The sequence below is a fragment of the Vespula vulgaris genome, chromosome 1 (assembly GCF_905475345.1).
Source record: "Vespula vulgaris chromosome 1, iyVesVulg1.1, whole genome shotgun sequence".
Taxonomy (NCBI): Eukaryota; Metazoa; Arthropoda; class Insecta; order Hymenoptera; family Vespidae; genus Vespula; species Vespula vulgaris.
Window position 1 is genome coordinate 19,979,740 of NC_066586.1, and position 20,257 is coordinate 19,999,996.

The 20,257-nt window shown below is 29.2% G+C and overlaps 6 protein-coding genes across 15 annotated transcripts; 3 read left to right on the forward strand and 3 right to left on the reverse strand.

The window, feature by feature from the left end:
• Positions 1 to 94: 94 nt before the first annotated feature.
• On the forward strand, positions 95 to 6,380 carry LOC127069516 (polypeptide N-acetylgalactosaminyltransferase 35A-like). 4 transcript variants are annotated; one of them, XM_051006652.1, is made up of 12 exons: positions 95 to 296; positions 507 to 586; positions 708 to 1,010; positions 1,141 to 3,009; positions 3,163 to 3,343; positions 3,483 to 3,566; positions 3,764 to 4,442; positions 4,530 to 4,647; positions 4,741 to 5,229; positions 5,333 to 5,464; positions 5,613 to 5,812; positions 5,882 to 6,380. In XM_051006652.1, exons 5-11 carry the CDS (start codon positions 3,166 to 3,168, stop codon positions 5,772 to 5,774), a joined length of 1,842 nt encoding a protein of 613 aa, XP_050862609.1. In that variant the 5' UTR covers positions 95 to 296; positions 507 to 586; positions 708 to 1,010; positions 1,141 to 3,009; positions 3,163 to 3,165; the 3' UTR covers positions 5,775 to 5,812; positions 5,882 to 6,380. The 4 variants fall into 4 exon arrangements, with proteins under 4 accessions (XP_050862609.1, XP_050862768.1, XP_050862852.1 ...); XM_051006811.1 differs by lacking the exons at positions 95 to 296; positions 5,882 to 6,380 and having other exon boundaries at positions 489 to 586; positions 5,569 to 5,715; XM_051006895.1 differs by lacking the exons at positions 95 to 296; positions 5,882 to 6,380 and having other exon boundaries at positions 489 to 586; positions 5,566 to 5,700.
• Positions 6,047 to 7,900, reverse strand: LOC127070925 (uncharacterized). Of its 7 annotated transcripts, none has more exons than XM_051010074.1 (3): positions 7,527 to 7,900; positions 7,262 to 7,435; positions 6,047 to 6,575 (listed from the first exon to the last, which is right to left on the reverse strand). In XM_051010074.1, exons 1-3 carry the CDS (start codon positions 7,581 to 7,583, stop codon positions 6,555 to 6,557), a joined length of 252 nt encoding a protein of 83 aa, XP_050866031.1. In that variant the 5' UTR covers positions 7,584 to 7,900; the 3' UTR covers positions 6,047 to 6,554. The 7 variants fall into 7 exon arrangements, with proteins under 7 accessions (XP_050866031.1, XP_050865869.1, XP_050865678.1 ...); XM_051009912.1 differs by having other exon boundaries at positions 7,246 to 7,435; XM_051009721.1 differs by lacking the exon at positions 6,047 to 6,575 and adding an exon at positions 6,577 to 6,945.
• Positions 7,901 to 8,011: 111 nt separating this feature from the next.
• Positions 8,012 to 9,991, forward strand: LOC127070741 (gamma-glutamylcyclotransferase-like). The gene is made up of 4 exons (XM_051009171.1): positions 8,012 to 8,392; positions 8,518 to 8,816; positions 8,895 to 8,999; positions 9,366 to 9,991. Exons 1-4 carry the CDS (start codon positions 8,288 to 8,290, stop codon positions 9,385 to 9,387), a joined length of 531 nt encoding a protein of 176 aa, XP_050865128.1. The 5' UTR covers positions 8,012 to 8,287; the 3' UTR covers positions 9,388 to 9,991.
• Positions 9,992 to 10,683: 692 nt separating this feature from the next.
• LOC127066101 (glucose-induced degradation protein 4 homolog) lies at positions 10,684 to 14,989 on the forward strand. The gene is made up of 4 exons (XM_050999417.1): positions 10,684 to 10,925; positions 11,401 to 11,568; positions 11,683 to 11,915; positions 12,152 to 14,989. Exons 1-4 carry the CDS (start codon positions 10,779 to 10,781, stop codon positions 12,213 to 12,215), a joined length of 612 nt encoding a protein of 203 aa, XP_050855374.1. The 5' UTR covers positions 10,684 to 10,778; the 3' UTR covers positions 12,216 to 14,989.
• Positions 14,990 to 15,083: 94 nt separating this feature from the next.
• Positions 15,084 to 16,493, reverse strand: LOC127066092 (uncharacterized). The gene is made up of 3 exons (XM_050999388.1): positions 15,920 to 16,493; positions 15,501 to 15,835; positions 15,084 to 15,384 (listed from the first exon to the last, which is right to left on the reverse strand). The coding sequence occupies exons 1-3, from the start codon at positions 16,245 to 16,247 to the stop codon at positions 15,157 to 15,159; spliced, it is 891 nt and encodes a 296-aa protein (XP_050855345.1). The 5' UTR covers positions 16,248 to 16,493; the 3' UTR covers positions 15,084 to 15,156.
• A 494-nt stretch (positions 16,494 to 16,987) lies between these two features.
• On the reverse strand, positions 16,988 to 20,216 carry LOC127066099 (ras-related protein Rab-40C). The gene is made up of 4 exons (XM_050999401.1): positions 19,666 to 20,216; positions 19,341 to 19,534; positions 18,979 to 19,201; positions 16,988 to 18,890 (listed from the first exon to the last, which is right to left on the reverse strand). The coding sequence occupies exons 1-4, from the start codon at positions 19,823 to 19,825 to the stop codon at positions 18,583 to 18,585; spliced, it is 885 nt and encodes a 294-aa protein (XP_050855358.1). The 5' UTR covers positions 19,826 to 20,216; the 3' UTR covers positions 16,988 to 18,582.
• Positions 20,217 to 20,257: the final 41 nt, after the last annotated feature.

Consider the following 20,257-nt stretch of genomic DNA (forward strand, 5'->3'; position numbering starts at 1 on the left):
TATTCTTTCACGTTTTCTCCGATATTTGTTTAATTGACATCGATTATTCCATTCGTTTTTCCCACCGTCGTGACTCTTTTCTATGTTTATCTATTCAATACGTGAGAAAAATCTTACAACCATGGAACTTGAAACTAATGGGTATACTTGTATATGCGTACATACGATCCAGTACGACCTCTGGCTCACGAAGGCTCACTTATAGTAAAATCTCATGTGGCCTATGACATTTTTTTCTCTCGAAAAAATGTTTAACCAAATTTCCGTGATGTAGTAGATACCCAAGAAACTTTCAGGTAAGTAATGTCTCGTAAGTACGTATACGTACGTATCATAAAGTTTTATATATTTATAATAGGCTAATTCACAAGGCTGCACGAAACTTAACGAAACCATATCGTTTGAACATTTTTGTTTAATCGTAGGAGTAACTTGATTTTTCATGGCAAAATAATCGTTTCTCACATTTTATTTATAAAATTTTAATAAAATATTTCATTCAATAGTCTTATCTAAAGCTGCTACGCCAAAAACCGCAATCTTCACGTATCGTAACTACGTTTATGTTTCAAGTCTGTTAACTTTGGTGAGTACAAGTAATTATCGTATCAGAATGATTTTGCGTTAAATAGAATCGCAATATTATGTATAACGTATCAGTTGTACGAGTCGAAAGTTGAATAATTGTTCTTTTATCCTATTCCTAGCTACATTTTATACAACTTCAAAATATCGAAATGAGTAACAAAATGTTAAGAAAAAAAAGGTACGCTAAAAGTGAGCTTCAAAAAGTGGGACACGAAATTAAACCAGATATAATGTTGTGTACACAAAATAAAATGCTTCCTACTTTCAAATCCATATCCTCAAAAATGTCTCCAAGGATTTGCTCTTTTCCAAATGTTAAACCTACGATGATGCAAGTTTCCAAGCATAGAAATAAACCTACATTATCGTTCCTACAAAGCCCGTCGCACGATTTTCATAAAAACATCCAAGAAAAACGGAAGGTGAATATCGCAATAATATTTATATGTAGAGTGGATGAAACGTGTTCCTTTTATCTTTCTTTCTTTTCCAATTAATACTCTCACATCGATGTGATCCTAATATAAGTTAAAATAAATAAAAATATCTTAGGTACGTCGTCCTACTTGCAACAAGTCATACAAAAAGCGATATGAGAAGGACATTAACCACGATAACTTAGATTCGCAAAGAAACCATATCTCTAGTACTTCCGAACAGTCTTATAAATCGAAAAGGTTAACGGAAGAAAACGAAAATGAATCTCTATTATTTCCGAATATATCGAACGATAAACATTACTCCCAGGAAAAAATGATTAATTCTAATAGAGAGTCCTTTCCTATTTCTACATTAGCATTATGTAGCGATACGCCACAAAAACAGAAAATGCTTAAACGATCGTACAAAAAAGATCAATCTTCTGCTGAAAAAAACATTTTACTTCGTAAGAACAAAAATACGTTACATAGAACCAATATATTTATGCCGATGGCTCCAAATATTTTTCAAGAGGCAGAAAAAACAAACATAAATTGCATTAACTATATAACGTCAAATCTTAATCGTATAGAAAATAAATATCGACCCAAAACTGTCGGGTTAACGTTCTCAAAGATGAAAACTACTAATAATGAAGATTTATTAATTGCTCCAATGTACCAATCATTTTTTTGCAATCTTATTACGCCTGAGTTACGCAATAACGGCAATAGAAAAGACATTAATATGAAAAATAAACTATATACCAGTTACAGCGAGCATATGGTGAAAATTGTAAATTATAACAGTGAAACAAGATTATTACAAATGTACCATCCTAAAATTTGTTATTTATGTTGTAGTACAGAAAAAAAAAATGACATAAAACGATCAATAAGTACCACGAGATATAGCAGATCTACCCAATGTGTATTCGACGTAAAAACTAATAATTCACAATTGCATATTTCACAAAGTAAACACGATAATCTAAACAATGACCAACAATACAATGTTCAATATTCGTTTAAAGATATCAATTATATACCTATGCCTGAAAAGAGCTCGTGCTTGATAAAAACGTGCAAAGCAAAAGATAATAAACAATACCTGGGAGCTGAATGTGACTGTAAAATAAAATATTCCTGGCAAATTATAGGCACAAGTTCGCAAACTTCAAAAGTTTTGCTACATAATGTTCTCGAAGAAAATCAAATTCAATTTTGTAATCATAATAATAAACCTTCGACGTATAAATGCGAGATCAAATACTCTTGGCAAATTGTAGGTACTGGAACACAGGTTGCATTGCAAAATAGCAATGATACGGATTATTGGACCGGAGTTATATTTTCACCCAATATTCATCGAAATAAAAAGACGGTTATTAACGAGGGAAAGAAAAACACTTACGACGACATTGGATTGTGCGAATTACAAGCATGCAGAAAAAAATGTTTAATTTTAAATAATCAATGTATTCAGACACTTGCCGAGAAAAAAACTCAAACTGACATTCTTGACTGTAAAGTAAAATATTCATGGCAAGATTTAATTCTACAACATTTGTAAATTAAGCAAAATAGAAAATAATTATAATACACAACGTAGTTCTTGTGATAGATGTAATCGGGGCTGGTCGACAATTGGATTTTTGAAAGCTTTAAGTATATACATATATAGGAAAAAGGTGCGATTAGCGCGACGTCTAGCGACGAACTAAACGAAGCACGCTACACGTGCAATGAAAGTATTTCCATGAAATATTGAGAAATAACAAAGATAAGAGAATGCTATTACACTATTAGTACTTTTAAATATTTCCTCGTATATTATATACGATTATTACATTCGTATTTTTCTATTTTAAATTTGCAATGTCCTTATCCGTGTTAATTATCGTACAACGTTTTCTATTGCATAACCTGAAAATATGTATTATAATGTAATCGTTAAGTTGCACATTTTTCAATAAAGCGACATACAAGACATATAATCGCAGTAAGTACACACATTCTGATATATTTCATCTTCATAATATATAAACTGAGAAAAATATCATTGGTCTTATCTTCGACCGTAAATTAGGGAAGTAACGTTCGAGTTAAATTAAGCCTGTATTGAGAAACATTAATATTTTTTTATCAATTTTAGATTATGTCGACAACTTACACAGCATTTATAACTGGTGTCGTAATAGCATCACTAACATGGATACTGAGCTTATACCTTTACTCGACGCTTTCTCATAATGAAGGAAATAAACATATTTACTCTTCGTTACCTGCATCAAATTTTTTACAAGTTTTAACAAAGACCAAAACTTTTGATAAAGGTACCATAATAAGTAAAATATAATATTATATCTGATAAAGTTATTGACTCGTATAATATTCGGGCACAAATAAATTATATATGTATGTATGTATGTACACACACACACACATCATATATACATATCTATACTTTAATAGGTATAAATAATTATGAAAACAGCAACAAGCTACTGCATCATTTACAAGCAGTTTCGCTTAAACCTTCTATAACGTTAGACAATGGTAAGATTTTATATATATGTACTTGCATCTTTATGTATAATTAAATTAAATACTTACATGAGATATGCTTAAGTCAATATCGCGCGCGCGCGCGGTGTGCGAACGCATCACGTATATAACTCATTGACGATTTATATTTTTCATTGTGTGTTACGAATTATATAAAAAAAGTAACATGATACCACGAATTTCTTTAGGATTGGATACTTTAGGAATGGTGAGGAATTTGGAAGATCAACAAAAAAGAGATGAAGGATATAAAAATTATTCCTTTAATATCTTAGTATCGGATAATATCGGTCTTTACAGAGACATACCAGACACGAGAAATGAATTATGTCAAACGCAAAAGTATGCAAACGATTTGCCAAACGCTAGTATCGTTATTTGCTTCTACAATGAACATTATACAACACTCATGAGATCTTTGCAATCTTTGATCGTAAGAACACCAATGTCATTATTACATGAAATTATTTTAGTGAATGATTATAGCGAGAGTAATATGTTACATGAAAAAATAAAACGTTACATCGATAACCTTAATGGCAAAGTAAAATTATTTAAAACTGAAAGGAGAGAAGGATTGATTAGAGCAAGAATGTTTGGTGCAAGAAAGGCAACAGGGAACATTTTGATATTTTTAGATAGTCACATTGAAGTAAATATAAAATGGATAGAACCTCTTCTTTCAAGAATAGCATATTCAAGGACTATTGTAGCCATGCCAGTTATCGATATTATAAATGCAGATACATTCCAATATACTGGGAGTCCTTTGGTCAGAGGAGGTTTTAATTGGGGACTGCATTTTAAATGGGACAATTTACCCATTGGTACATTAACCAATCACAAAGACTTTGTGAAACCTATCAAGTAAAAAGATTTTTCTTACAAATATACATGATATTATATTATATTATTTTAAATAGATAGGCATTAACCGACCATTATTACCAATAGATCGCCAACTATGGCAGGAGGATTATTTGCTATTGACAAAACATACTTTATGGAATTAGGTGAATATGATCCTGGCATGGATATTTGGGGTGGTGAAAATCTAGAAATCTCCTTTAGAGTAAGATTAAAATATAGCAATGTATATGTATAATAGTTGATGCAAGAGTGCCAAAATTATACGCGAATTACAAATACGTCTTTTTATTTCCAGATATGGATGTGTGGTGGAAGCATTGAACTTATACCATGTTCTAGAGTTGGTCATGTTTTCAGAAGACGCAGGCCATATGGTAGTAACGAACAATATGATACGATGCTAAAAAATTCTTTACGCGTTGCACATGTATGGATGGACGAATATAAAGATTATTTTTTAAAAAATGTTAAAAAAATAGATTATGGTGATATTTCTGATAGAATTGCTTTACGACAAAAATTAAACTGCAAAACTTTTGCTTGGTATCTCAAAGTAGTTTACCCTGAATTAGCATTGCCAGATGATAATGAAAGTCAATTAAAGGACAAATGGTCAAAGTTAGAACAAAAACCGATGCAACCTTGGCATTCAAGAAAAAGAAATTACATTGATCAATATCAAATCAGACTTACTAATTCCACATTGTGTATACAAAGTGAAAGAGATATCAAAACTAAAGGTTCGAAACTCATTTTAGCTCCTTGTTTAAGAATTAAATCACAGGTAAGAATTAGAAAGTAAGAACCTGCAATAAGTAAATGATCCAACATCAAGAACTGGATCTTCATTGTGTAATATTCAACAATAGCTTTTTCCGTATACATAGATGTGGTATGAAACGGCAAAAAATGAATTGATACTTGGGCAAGTGCTTTGTATGGAGGGAGGAGGGAAGGTACCAAAGCTTGGAAAGTGTCATGAGATGGGTGGAAACCAAGATTGGCGACATAAAAGCTCTGTAAATATTTTTCTTTTCTTCTTTTTGCTTCTTTTATTTTTTTCCCTCTTTTTTTCTTCTCTCTCTCTCTCTTTTTTTTTTAAATTTCTTATATACCATAGTAGATAATTAATATGTAATGAGAATACACACGTGGATTAATATTCAGAATGGTACACCTATTTACAATATGGCAATTGGTACATGCTTGGGAGCCTTAAGAGCAAGTAAAAAGGCAGAAATTATCATGGATTTATGTACTAAGTCTGATGTGTCGTCTATGTCTTGGGATCTTGTTCGTTCTAAAATAGGACAGAAAGCTATCAGATGACACGTAAACGGTGTTTATAAAAGATATATATGACTTCCGTAAGTTATAAATTATAAAAAAATGCAAATTACGATGTTTAAGAAATATCGTCACTCTATTTCTTACAGCATATCAAATCGTTTGCATGTAGCAGAAGAAGCGTTCCTGTCTATTTAACAGATTTTCGATTGAAACGATCGATAATTGATCCATCTTTCGTATCTATCGTAATTGATAAAAGAAGAAAAGGAAAAAGAAAGAAGAAAAAAAGAAAAAAAAAATCAGAAAAATCATTAAAAAATATAAACGAATTTTTTGTACGTGTATTGATAAGTTTTTTACAAAGTTTATTTCCGTTTCCAAAATATAATTAAACGTGCACGAAAGATATATTGCCTTTGCAAGCCCTTCTTTTACGATTCCTCGTAAACGATGTTTTTTCTTTTACGATTCCTCGTAACTTATGTTCAGTACCGATGCATACAGACTAAAGTCGAATATTTTTCAATCTATTGAAAAATTCTACATTACAATTCGTTGTAATTAAACGGAATCATTTTTTATAAATCGCGCTTCCATTCAATGACGACTTGTACATTTATCGTAATAAAGTGATGTTGAATCCTTTCTTTGGTAAAGTTATTTCAGTAATTCGTATTTTAATAAATAAAAATTTATGTTCAATTCGGGATCATTTTGCGTTTTTTTTTTCTTTTTTTTTTTGTTTTGTTTTGTTTCTCCCCTTTTTATTAAGCTCACAAAGACTTACTGCAATACTTTTATACTGGAAAATCAGACCTCTTATATGTTTATTTCATAAATCTGAAATTTATTATGAATAAATTATTCTATTTTATATTTAATTTCGGTATTATTTTTTTTTTTTTGTACAATTTTATAATAATAAAACTTTTATACAAATTTAACACATTGAATGCAGCACTAATATTACATGGCTGGTCCACAATGCCAACATGAATCTGTCATTGTACGATACATATTATTTTAAAATATTATTTACAACAGATAAGTTAAGATATACAATCATATTCAATGAATTCGTCTTACTGAGGGTGTTCACAACATTGTATTAACGATAATAGTATTGAAAAATTTATAAATATTCACATTTATTGTAATTATGTGATTTTACTGATCTTGGTGTAACCAGTTGCCGGTGGTCCTTATGGCGCTATAAATAAATTCAGTACCAATTGTTGGTGGTTCCAATGGCATTCAATACGTTAATAGCACATTTATGAATTGGCAAAGTTCTTACTTTGTAATAACAATAATTTCTCTAATTCTTTCCTATCGTTCAATCTATGATTACCAACGCAAATTTCTAAAAATTGTTGTAAATTGGATAACTTGCTATTGGGACTATATAACAAAATTGTTAATGCATAACGCCAAATTAAATACTCAATTTCATTGGAATAATCTAATAAGTATGGAAATAAGTGTTGCATATGCTTCCAGTTTTGTTTACCTAAATGCGATCTAACCTCTAACATAAGTAAACTTTTGGAAAATCCTGTAAGAGATACATAATCCGATTTTTTTTGTAACGGCATGCTTGTACAACGATGTGTCATTTTGTGACTCTTATCGTTATCCTTATTATCCCAACTTCGCTTTCTATTATTTAACCTACTTTGTAGAAGCTCAACAGCTTTGACCTAATTTGTAAAAGTTCAAAAATCACAATACAATCGATTATAATATACTGTCTATTAATAACTATAAATAAATTATTGAATTCATAATTACCGTGCTTTCTTTCCCTGCCAAATACACACGAGATTTTGTCTTGCTTTTCTCCGTCATTTTGCGGACGTATTTCAAATATTATCCTTCTCGACAATTTTACAATATTTTCAAAAATTTATATAATAGAAAATATCATATCGATGAGTTTTACAATAATTTCAAAAATTTATATAATAGAAAATATCATATCGATGAGAATTCGTTGAATTTATACTTTATCTATACGAATGAAAATTGCTAGCAAACGTGAGAAATGGCAACGACGTTCACAAGGAACAATTACAAGATCAACTGATCTCATTCACGCGTATGGTTGCCGACTCGGTTGTCATATCGAGGAAAACAAGGGAAAAAATTGGATGTAGTGGGGGAATGTTTATTAGTAGCAGTAGTAGTAGCGTAGTGGGGTTAGTCAGATTAGGTTACGCAACGACGCATTATAAGGTGTATGTCACGTGATACAAGTTGTAGAGTAGAACAATAATGGCGGAGAGGTAATGTGACACACGTATTTCCTTACGAGAGATTACTCCCGTCAACGCTGATCGCAGAAAACTTTTAAAATTAATTATTAGGTGGCGCTTTAAGCGCCATGGATCTTGCTTCCTTATCTTACTTTCCCTTAACCTCCGCTAATTTGTGTTACATGTTTCTTATCACATGATATCTATTTGCGTTTGTTACTAGTTTCTCCACTGTGACTCCGATCGATCTCTATACAATTGTAAATTTTCATATTTGCGATCTAATATCGTCGCAAGATGGCAAGTACGTTCTTATACTTTGCTTATGGCAGCAATTTGTTAACGAAAAGAATTCACTTCAATAATCCAACAGCCGTGCGAAAGGACATTGGTCGTTTAAAAGTAAATTGAGCATATACATTGTTCTCTTTACGTTTCTTTCTATACGTCTATATGCATATAAACAATATGTATAAACATTTCAGAGGATAGTCTAGTAGTTGTTACTATTTTTACAAACATTCTAGAATTACAGACTTGATTTTATAACATACACAAAAAGATGGGGTGGAGCAGCAGCAACGATAGTTCCTACAGAAAACTGTTCTGTATGGGGTGCAGTTTGGGAATTAGATAAATGTAATCTTTCTACGTTGGATTGTCAAGAGGGTGTTATGGATAATATATACTTTCCATTGATAGTTAATATTGAAACTCCCAATGGTGCTATTTTAGAATGTAGAGTATATCAACAATGTAATATTCCTGCAAACTATATAAAACCAATGTTCCTGCCAATCGAAAGACGACCATCGCCTCTTTATTTGTATGTATTATTTTATGACATTGACTTTGATTTTATCATTTACCATAACTTATTTCTATATGTATTCTATTATTTTAGAGAAACAATTATTAAAGGTGCCCAAGAAAGTCAACTTCCTGATAGTTACATACAATTTTTAAAGATGATATCGCACAATGGATTTAAGGGAAAATGTGAAATTAGGTAAGATAACTGACGTACTTTCACACGACAATAGACACGCTTCCACTATATAATTATTCATAAACTTATTAATCTGCTAATAACATCCAAGGTCATGACAATCAAAAGAGCTTGTTTTTATATTTTATTCTTACTTTTCATATTATTTTATGATTTCCTTTCCTTTTTTTTTCTCTCTTTTTTTTTATCATGAACTTTAAATGATTATGAAATTTGTTGGTGTTACAATCATTTTTAAACAATTTAAATACCTTTTATTTTTTACATTACATTATAATAAAAATCTATCAGAATTGTATTAGCCTTATTTAAGCTATAACTTTCTCTATTATATTTTCTCTACTAATATACAAATTTACATCACAGCTTATCCTTGAAAGAAGCTTAACATCTGTGATTCTACACCTTTGTATAAAGTTTTGAGGATTCGTTCGGCCATTGATAATTCTGAAGCTTCCTGCAGAATTAGCTTAACTAAGGTATAACAGGGAATTTTTATTTTCACGAAAATCTATTTATCTTTGTAATATTGAAAATAATGGATAAGGATATGCATACATGCATATGTACATACATACATGCATACATATATATATATATATATATATATATGTATATATATATATTTATAAAATCTATGTTATAACATTCTACATGCGTGCGTGCGTGTTTATATAAACATATAGTAAAAAGTAAACAATAAACTTAATTAAAGTATCACTGCTGTCTCATAATTCATATTTATTTCAGACCACTTTTTTTCTAATACATCTTTGTTCCAAGAGTAAACATCTAATAATGGAGCAAAGAATGGAATTAATGGTGCAAGCATCATTATTTGCACCATTGATATCTATTCTTATCTATTATTTTTTAATTTTAAATATAGCATATATACTTTTTATACATTAAGTTAAAATATTATAAACACAATTTATTATTATTACCTATACATTCAATTATTGTAATAAACCTTTTATTTCGTTAACAAACTCATTCGTATGTCTTTGTATTCAAGAGTATTGCAATGCAATAGCATTACGATTAAGGTGTATTAACATGCTATATAATATTTTTGTAATGGCAAACATTCCTTCGTTTTAACGAATTATTTAAGAATTATTCATATAAGATGTGAACGATTTTTTATAGAAATATGTCAATAAAGATAAATAAAATATGATTCTAAGTATGTATATATAATAATTATTTTTATAAAAAAAATGTTGGTAAAACACAAATCTTACCATACACAATAATAGCCTGTATATATTTTATATCAGAAAATGTTATAGTCTGATGTACTCATATTAGTGAATGTGACACATTATTTTAAAAGAATATTAATAATCTAAGCGTATCTACATCATTATTATTAGATAAATGAAAAATTTTGTATAATACTTGTCCCTTGTATCTCATAATTAATTGAAATAATTTTTCAAAATCCCGCCATTTTTACTTAAAGTCTTTTCCTCTAGTATATATCCGGATAAATACCAAAATCAAATAAAAAGATATTATTGAGAAAATTTGAAATGATGATCTCCGAGTTTAAAAAATGATGGGCCAAATAAAATGATTCATGCGATTAAAATATTTTTGTAAGAGTAACCGAACAACGAAATGACAAATCCGTGGAAATACGACTGGGTTCGAGGCTTCATATAAATACAGCCATATTCTTCAAATTACCGGCAGTCATTGCGAGAATCTTGTGATGTAGAGTTCTTCGATCAACAAGAAAAAGTATTGAGAAAGCATTCACTTTGGCCGAGAATGCCGGTGAAAGTCGATGTAATTCCACCGCCGCCTGCTAATTCGAAGCAGCCGGGTGTTACAAAATCGTTGCTTTACAACGGTTCGCGCTTTCAGGGATCGCAAAAGTCCAAGGGCAATAGTTACGACGTTGAAGTTGTTTTACAGGTTAGTTCTTCATCTTTTTGGAAATTACACGACAAATTTATCGATACTTTATTATGTGCCTTTAAAAATTTATTTTATGCGTGACCTTGTTATTCTATCCTTTCTCCCATCGTAATTTAGCACCTCGTTTCTAAATGGCAAATTGAATGAGAACATCGTTAGTAATTAGTAATACATGAATTCTTTGGAGCAATCTCATATTAATACGTTAAATATATTCTGTTTTTGATATATCATTTCAAAACATTGTTATTCTAGTATCTCCTTGACATATATGTATTACTTTTATGACGTCAATTTTTTTATTACCCAAGGATATCAATATTGATCATACTATAACATAATGTTATATTTCAAATATTTACTTTTACTCACAAATAATATTATTACTCTATAAGATTTATGAGAGTTCCAGACAATGATTTATTTGAAATTTTATGATTTCATATAAACTTAAATCTGATTTATGTTTTAGCATGTAGATGAGGAAAACAGCTACTTATGTGGTTATCTAAAAATAAAAGGTCTTACAGAAGAATTTCCTACATTAACTACATTCTTTGATGGTGAAATTATTTCCAAAAAATATCCATTTTTAACTCGTAAATGGGACGCGGATGAAGATGTTGACAAGAAACATTGGGTTTGTTTTTCTTCACACACAAGCACACATGCCATCCATATCCTTCTTATCATATGATCTTAACACAAATTTACTAAGTATAATCATAAATTTAGTCTATTTCTTAATTTTCAGAGTAAATTTGAATCTTTCTGTCAATATGCTAAAACTTTTAACTCCGACACATTTGATTACGAAGCACTAAAAGGGACAGACTTCGTATTTATGAGATGGAAGGAACATTTTTTAGTTCCCGACCATACTATCAAAGATATTAACGGAGCTTCATTTGCAGGCTTTTATTATATTTGCTTCCAAAAGTCTGCTGCAACGATTGAAGGTTTTTATTATCATCGAAGTTCTGAATGGTAAATTGATATTATATTTATATATGAATACTTTTATACATTTTAGTTCTATTATAACAAATGTCTCGCTATAATGAAACTATGAAATAAAATATGTATGTACTTTCGTAAGATCGATCAAGGTCTCAGATTTCCGCAGCTGTATAATATAATTTAAAGAAAAGCATTATACGTTTATACATATGTTATTAATTTAATGAACATTTCTATTATTAGATTATTTATTATCATTTTAGGTATCAATCATTGAATTTAAGGCACGTTCCAGAACACAGTATACAAATCTATGAATTCAGGTGAAATCCATGCTTTTCCTATATTGTCTCTCTAAATTCATATTTTCTCTGTCCCAGCATACAGATCTCATAAAAGTCCTTGGTCTTAAAATGCTCTTCATATTTGTATAAGATATCCGTTCATTTTATATTTAAGGATGAAAATCTGGTTAAATTTGAGTTATGTCCGCTATATATCTCTACTACTACACACACACACATACATACACACGATACTTTTTATTTCTGACATATAATATATGGTATGTACCATATTGTTCGGTATATCCAACATTTTTGATCATAACTATAAATTTGACGAGTAGAGTGCCTCAATGAGAGATATTTAATTAGAACAATTATTTATATAAATATTCATTGTGTAAGGCACATTATTAAAATAAATTAATTGATACTTTTTGTCAATTAAAACCGTTGTTGTTGATTATTTGATATTCATATATTCTACAACGAAGACTAACTTCTTTGTCATTGTTACATGAAACAATCTCATAAGATTCTGGTACGTTTATTGTTATTTAATCCACCCTTTTGAAACTTTTAAAAACAGAATTAAATGATAAGAAAATAATAATACAATATATATTATATTATTACCGATATTTAGAATTACATAGAATACCTATTGCGCAATTTGGTTTTTATTGTAAGTGATTTTATCTTATCCCTTTTAAATGTTAAAATTTCGTAACTTCGTAAATGAATGCTAATTAACGTAGAAACATAGAATGTCACTTGTACAATATGATAATTATATCACTATATTATATGTCTGTATTGAAATATCTTATTTTTTAATAAATTCTATATTATTCTTTCCTCTTTTTCAGCAAAAAAATCTGTTATTCATTATTTTAAGGATATTTATGAGATCTGCTTGCTTAAATAGTTATGAACATATTGCAGTGAAAATGTTATATTTGAATTGTATTTGAACATCTAATGTGTGAAGTAGCCAAGAGAGAATTTATATAATAACACAAGAGAGAATTTAATTTCAGTAATTCAAAACATCCATGCATATGATTATTAGAATTTGTTTCGATTCGTAGTTTATTGATATAAGAATGGTGTATGATAAGGAAAAGGAAAACAAAACAAAAAAGATATACACACACACACACACACATATACATATACATACACATGTACGCACATGTGTATGTATATGTATATGTACATATATTAAAATCTTTAAATGTGTCAATGAAAAAAGGGTGTATGCATCTGTATTACAATGTTGATTAAATACTTCAATCATAATGCAGACAGTGATAGAACATTTCTTTTATTATCAAAATGAAATACTAACCAATGCTATTAATGTTCTTTTTCCTTTATAGTTTGCATAAAAAACCTTGATAATTAATAATGTTTTTTGTAAAATATTTCTCTTTTGTTACATTTGAAATTACAAACATATAACAAAATTTCTAATTACTTGTTACTCTTTAAAAAATGTTTTTAGAAAAAACTATCAAATATCTTCAGGCATTTTCCAATTACAAAAACACTATATAATCATACTTGTTAAAAATCTGCAATTATTTTATCATCATCAATGTGTCATTACATGTGCCTTTTAATTGGAAAATGCCTCTTTTATCTTATATTCTTCCACTTTTTAAAATTCTTTTGAAATATCGTTTTCCAATATAAAAATTCCCATTTTAGGCACAACCACAGGAAGTGTCTTATTCTTTATGATTGTATTCAAAAGATGTATTTTTCAAAAGTAGCAATAACAAGTTGTATTATGTGTATGTAATATGGCAGATATTTGTTTTTAAAAAAAAATCTATATTAGAATCAATAGGTAATTACAAAATCAATAAGTTTCAAAAATGTACACATTAAATCATTTTGTGTTATTATTTCTAAATACTTTATTATTGTTACTGTATTATTTTTTTTTTTATTTATAGTGTGTACTGTTGAAAACGAATATATCCCAAAAATATTAGACCCGTATCGATCTTATTTGACATAGTTATTTTTATTTAAATATTAAAATTATTTTTATTATTTTTTATATATTTATTTTATATATATATATGTATGTATGTATGTATATATATATACGCGCGCGCGCACGCATATGCATCTTTTTTCTTTTTCTTCTATACAAAATCAAAATTTACACATGGGATAATATATATCAATAAAAATACGTAGAAAATCTTTCAATTTTTCCGTTATTAGATTAATATTTTATCAATTTTTTTTTTAGTTTTACGTACAATAGATATATGGATACTTCTTGTATCTAAGTGATTATTGCATACGCTTTTAAAAAGTAACATCGTAAATCACTTATAAGGTGCGAATTGAATAGATTAATATCACATGTCAGTAAGATTAGTATGATAAAAAAATGATTTATTTAAATACTTGTATTTTATAAAATTGATGTGTAATTTGTTTCAAAGCTTTTAATTTAATTTAAGCAATTTATGTTTAAACACACAGAAAATATTGTTTTGTATTATAATTGTTTTAGTATTCTTTGTGTGTGAATTGCGATATTAAATCAAACAATCAAAAATTAAAAATAATTCGACCGATAAAAATCTGTATACGTAGACGTAGTGCTACAATTTCATTGTTAAACAAAATAATTCCAATTAACGCTATTACATAAACAAAAATTAGTATCTAGCATAATAGTAGAAAATTATAATTTTTTAAATGTATAACAGAGTGTTATGTGGATTATTCCGATGTAAAATTACCCATAATTTTCACAAAAATTTAATAAAAATACATCTTAAAAACTAATTTATTATTTATAATCGCTTATATTATATTATTTTATTAAATAAATACTCTACACACAGACTATTAAATTTTTTAATTTTATGAGTAATCGTAATCTTGTAAAGTTTCTTTTTTATTTCATATTATTCCATACATCATATCAAATAATGTATATATGTAAATAAAAATCATAGCGACATCATTTCTTTCTTCCTTTTACATATTGCATTCGATCGATCACCATCGCCAAGAGATGCAGACTGGTTTTTTCCTTGTCTTGGAATAAGATTTCTTTTAGGTCTAGTACTTCGTTTCCGCTTTGATATTTTCGTTTGTTTTCTTATCCGATCGTTTATCTTCTTTTGTTTCTTATCCGAAATCATTTTTCCTATTTTCCTCTTCTGTCTGACACTACCCTATTGTAAAATAATTTACAATTCAGCATATATATACACACACGCACGCACGTGTGACACACACACGTGATATAAGGCATAATATATAAATTATTATTTTTATCGCATATCATTACATTTGAACAAATTTTGCAAAGACAAGAAATATCACTTGGTGATGTAGTTGATGTTTTATGTAATACTGCTTCAAATCCTAAAAACTTAGTATCAAAATTGATTTTAGCCTTGATAACATCAGCAAACGAATTATTAATTCCAAGCAAATGAGTATGAAAGTGGTTTCCTTCTTTTCTTAAAACATTTGAGTTCGTATAGTTTAGCAACGAGAGATCGAGCGTTTCTGCGATTGGCTTGCACATTGATATTTGACTCGCAGTTATATCTGGGCAGTACCTTGGTACATCTTGTTTTTCCGAGATTGATAGATTAGATTGCTTATTTTGTAGGAGCACTGTAAAAATTTATGTTAATTTGTATAATTAAATATATTTTAAGAAAATTATAGCTCTCGATATAAGTTCTTCTGTTTGCTTGCCAATAAAATCGTTAAGTTGCTCCAAGAAAGATTTATTGCATGAAAGTAAGTTTTGAAAGGTTTCATCCAAGATTTTTTCAGAAAAAAATGTTCTAGCTAATATGGATTCTTCCCAAGGTTCGTGTATGACAGTTTTTGAGCTAAATATTTTCCATTGTTGATGCGAAACTTTGGCTTGACATTCTAAAGCGCAGTCTTCCAACTGCGTACTTATGGATTTTAATAATTCATTTACTTTTTTTAATTGTGGAGGTACAGGATCGTATTCTTGAGTAGACAAGCGTGAAATACTCTCTTCGTCGACGTGTCCTTCTTCGAGCATAGACATGATTAAATATTACTTTAATGACAGCATGAATTGTTATTAAATATTAAGTAAAAGTATTAAGTTGATTTACTAATGCTGAATCAATTTAAATGCACAGCATTGTTTTTTATATGTCACACATTTATGGAATGAAATACACATAAAAATTAGAATCTATTAGAGATAAAATGTTTGTTAGAAATCATAACTCTGTACGTTAAACAAATGAAGTAGTTGTTATGGAAAGCAATTGTTATTACATATTATACTCGATTAATCATACCGAAAAAGATTCTTTCAACAAGTCTCTGAAAATAAAAGGAACATCATTTACAATTCTATAACTTTGATGCAAAATATAATATAACAATGAACGTACGAAACTTTTACGTGCAATATTAAAGTTACTATTATATAATTATATAGTATTATATATATGCGTATATATTTATATATATGTATGTATGTATGTAGCTATGTACGTACGTACGTATGCATGTATGCATGTATATACGTGTGTATATCATGCAAGAGAGTCTATGTTGAAAGAAATAATAAAATTTGTCAAATAATGTTAAAAAAAAAAAAAAAAAGGAAAAGTTCACTTTTAAATGGATGCACTAAATTTGTTTATCATTGCTCTGGGTTGCGTGCTATTTTATTAAAACATTTTTAACGAGGGAAAGAGAAATGTTTGAACATTTTTCGTAAAATGCTCAATTAAGCACAGTTTTATTAAACTATTAACATTGCTTTGATAATTACGCATATAAATGTTTATGCATTTTATTTATTTATACATTTTTATTTAAAAATAAAAATAGAAAAGAGGCAAAATACAATTATCAAGTTTGAAGATATATTTGTTTTATACAGCATTGATGTTCAATGAGGGGTTTCCTTTTAACATAAACAAAGAATAGGATTTTGTTCGTAATCACACATCTTTTTTTTGTTTCTTCATGGCCCCTCTCATTAAATATTTTCAATACTACCAATGATTTATTACTCTAGAACCAAAATATATACAATAATAATACAGTCAACTCTATTTTATCGATTTACAACGATATAATTCTTTTACAAATACGTTTTTACATTTGAAGGAATAGCGATCTTTGAGATTGGGAAAATAATATATTCTTTAAACAGTTCATGTATTAGGTATGTCTGTTGTATAAATTTATATATCACTAGTTTTATTACAATCTCCCAGACAATGAAACACAAAAAATGTTTATTTATATATAAAATAATGTTAAATCATATAGTCATTTTATATACATAGATAATTTAGTTAAATCCTATATAGTATAAATATATTTCACACTGTATCCTAGAATAAAAAAATTGTCAAGAAAAAAATACAATGTACACATTGCTGCTAAAACAACATTTTTTTAATCAATCTTCTTTCAATATTTTAATGCCCCTGGTAAAACTATTATTCTGTCAATTCATTAACATAATGATGAAATATGATGTTAGATTACTAAATATTTATGGTCAAAATCAGTTATTAGAATGAAAAATCATGCATAACTAATAGAGATACAATATGATTATGCACAAATATTGCAATTTTTAAAAAATACGTATAGTTTACATCAATACTATTTATCAAAAGTATGTTGCAGTTATACATAGAGAGAATATATTTAAAATTATTATTAAAAAAATTTTCTTTTTAACAATATATTTCTATATATTAGGTATCCTTTATAATGATATTATTTCGTCTTAACAAAAGTTCTATGCAGAGATGTTTTTCTGAAAAAGTAAATTTCATATCAACAGCCAAAAGTACAATAAAATCGACATTAATAAAATATAGATATACTTGAAGTGTGTGCATTGTTATACATACTGTTTTGTCTCACACATATCTCATTTCATTATCAAAAACCACTTGTATTTAATGATCGGCATCATAAAAAGACGTATTTAATTATATAAATTATTTTTTAGCAGATGTCAAAATTCGTCTCAGGTTTGTCTAACAAATGGCACCAATATAATTACTCGCAATACACTGCCGTTATTTAAGCTCGATGTTATCATTATAGATATTTTGGTAAACCACAAACTTGAGGAAACATGGTGTATAAGACACCAAAACCATTTTTTTTTTTTTTTTTGTACGAATAACAATAGTAATAACATTAAAATGAGGTCTTTGATCTCTTAAATTGTTTTTACCCAAGAGATATCCCATCAATGATGTATTTATATCTCATTCTGCACAAAGTTACATTGCCATATTCTTAATCAGAACAGGGTATGTAATGTAACAGGAATGGAAGAACTTTGATATCACGTTGCATGTTTAAACATAACTGCAACCTGAGCTTTAATCTCAAGATATTGTACAGGAATTACGACCTACACAACTTGTCCGAGAATCTGTCATACTACCAGGAGAGTTGCCCGGTGTGGATAGTCCATTATGGCCCACTCCAACAAAACGTAATTTCCTTTGATGTGAACTTAAGCTTTTACTAGTGCTACGCGTGCGAGTGCCATTATACCGATGTTGCGAGGTTGTAGTCATTGCATATGATTTCAAATGTGATTTAATAGACTTAGGCAATGGAAGTTGATCGATTCCATATACCGTTGTTCTTGCAACTATTGCACGGCATGCAAGTTCTTGAAGACTGGGAACTATGACAAAGAAAATATATTATTTTAAGCGCAAAATTACTACAAGCGCAATGTAGCGGAGATACGTTATAAGGAATAAAAGTAATACCTTTATTCGATCTCCACAACCTCTCCATGCCATTACGATGTAAGGCCATGCGAGAAAGTTCTGAGAAACTTTCTCGTATATTGAAATCGCATAGAGGTGACACTTCAAAAAATGCCATTCGATTTTTAGCTGCATATGCCTCCGCGTCGCGTTCTCCTACTTTTCTTTTAAATGCCAAATGAAGCCGATTGCCGACCAATATTTTTGGTATACCTGGTGCATGCTATAACGATTGAACTATATATATATATATAAACCAGACATAAGAGCATGCTAGCCTGACGTAAATGTTAATTTATAACGTTTATCTTATTTAATAAGCTTTTAATACTATACATATATATATATATATATATATATACCTCTTCGACTTCCTTTAACCATCTATCGATACCATCGAAGGACCATCTATTGGTAATATCATAAACCAAAAGTATGCCTTGCGCTCCACGCGAATAAGACCTGATAATTGTACAAAATCTACCTTGTCCAGATGTATCCCATAATTGTAATTTTACTCTTTTCCCATCCAGCAGGATAGTAGTAGTTTTATATGCTAAAAGTAACGATCGTCAATATGAAATAACACTAGACACGTAGATATGACAAGAGGTTAGGCCAAAAGAAAAGAAGTAAAGGAAGCTGTTAGAATTATCGAAATCTGTGTCAAAATGATAAAATAAATACCACTGCCACTGCAAAACGGTGATTCGGCGGCACCGTCTTCCAGACCACTTAGTATTTCTTGTTTGCCAACATCGCTGTCACCGACCAACAAGAACTTTAACAAGTAATCGTACTGCTTTTCTTGACGAGGCTTAGCAGTGCTGGCCTCACCTGCAGCCATAATATCTTTGTATTATAAATTCTGAGCATACTGCAGAAGGCCCTCTGAGCAATGCTCGCTCCTTTTACGTTTCTCGTACTTATATTGCGAAAAATAAGACACTAGATTAATGATTTCGTTTTTATACTCTTACAATATTGACATCTCGTGTTTTTGTTTGTTTTTTTCCAACACGCCGTCCAAGTTCGAGTTTATTACATCTATCCCGCCGTTGACTGTTTCGAATTCCCAAAAGAAATCATAACAAAACAAGACAGGGAAATCCACATTGTACATAGCCTTTTATTATTCCCCTTTTCCACCCCGTTGTCTGCTTTAGTTGTGAGATGCCATGCTATTAGAAAATTTTTCTACAGTTCGTAACATGTTCGTAAATAAGCCATTCTATCGTAACTTCTCTATCTAAGTTTGAAATAGATAGTTGTAAAGTAC

Excerpts from the sequence above, each read along its gene's own strand:
- LOC127070925 (XM_051009574.1), bottom strand. The coding sequence starts at position 7,583 with ATGACGGAGAAAAGCAAGACAAAATCTCGTGTGTATTTGGCAGGGAAA. Across the intron at positions 7,436-7,526 it reads TGGCAGGGAAAGAAAGCACG|GTCAAAGCTGTTGAGCTTCT; the intron begins GTAATTATGAAT and ends TTTACAAATTAG.
- LOC127066101 (XM_050999417.1), top strand. The coding sequence starts at position 10,779 with ATGCCGGTGAAAGTCGATGTAATTCCACCGCCGCCTGCTAATTCGAAG. Across the intron at positions 11,569-11,682 it reads ATGTTGACAAGAAACATTGG|AGTAAATTTGAATCTTTCTG; the intron begins GTTTGTTTTTCT and ends CTTAATTTTCAG. Across the intron at positions 11,916-12,151 it reads TATCATCGAAGTTCTGAATG|GTATCAATCATTGAATTTAA; the intron begins GTAAATTGATAT and ends TTATCATTTTAG.
- LOC127066099 (XM_050999401.1), bottom strand. The coding sequence starts at position 19,825 with ATGGCTGCAGGTGAGGCCAGCACTGCTAAGCCTCGTCAAGAAAAGCAG. Across the intron at positions 19,535-19,665 it reads ACCGTTTTGCAGTGGCAGTG|CATATAAAACTACTACTATC; the intron begins GTATTTATTTTA and ends CGTTACTTTTAG. Across the intron at positions 18,891-18,978 it reads GTTGTGGAGATCGAATAAAG|TTCCCAGTCTTCAAGAACTT; the intron begins GTATTACTTTTA and ends TCTTTGTCATAG.
- LOC127070741 (XM_051009171.1), top strand. The coding sequence starts at position 8,288 with ATGGCAAGTACGTTCTTATACTTTGCTTATGGCAGCAATTTGTTAACG. Across the intron at positions 8,393-8,517 it reads AGGACATTGGTCGTTTAAAA|AATTACAGACTTGATTTTAT; the intron begins GTAAATTGAGCA and ends CAAACATTCTAG. Across the intron at positions 9,000-9,365 it reads AAGGGAAAATGTGAAATTAG|CTTATCCTTGAAAGAAGCTT; the intron begins GTAAGATAACTG and ends TTTACATCACAG.
- LOC127066092 (XM_050999388.1), bottom strand. The coding sequence starts at position 16,247 with ATGTCTATGCTCGAAGAAGGACACGTCGACGAAGAGAGTATTTCACGC. Across the intron at positions 15,836-15,919 it reads GCAACTTAACGATTTTATTG|TGCTCCTACAAAATAAGCAA; the intron begins GCAAGCAAACAG and ends AAATTTTTACAG. Across the intron at positions 15,385-15,500 it reads TTTGCAAAATTTGTTCAAAT|GGTAGTGTCAGACAGAAGAG; the intron begins GTAATGATATGC and ends ATTTTACAATAG.
- LOC127069516 (XM_051006652.1), top strand. The coding sequence starts at position 3,166 with ATGTCGACAACTTACACAGCATTTATAACTGGTGTCGTAATAGCATCA. Across the intron at positions 4,443-4,529 it reads GACTTTGTGAAACCTATCAA|ATCGCCAACTATGGCAGGAG; the intron begins GTAAAAAGATTT and ends TATTACCAATAG. Across the intron at positions 5,465-5,612 it reads ATTGGCGACATAAAAGCTCT|AATGGTACACCTATTTACAA; the intron begins GTAAATATTTTT and ends ATTAATATTCAG.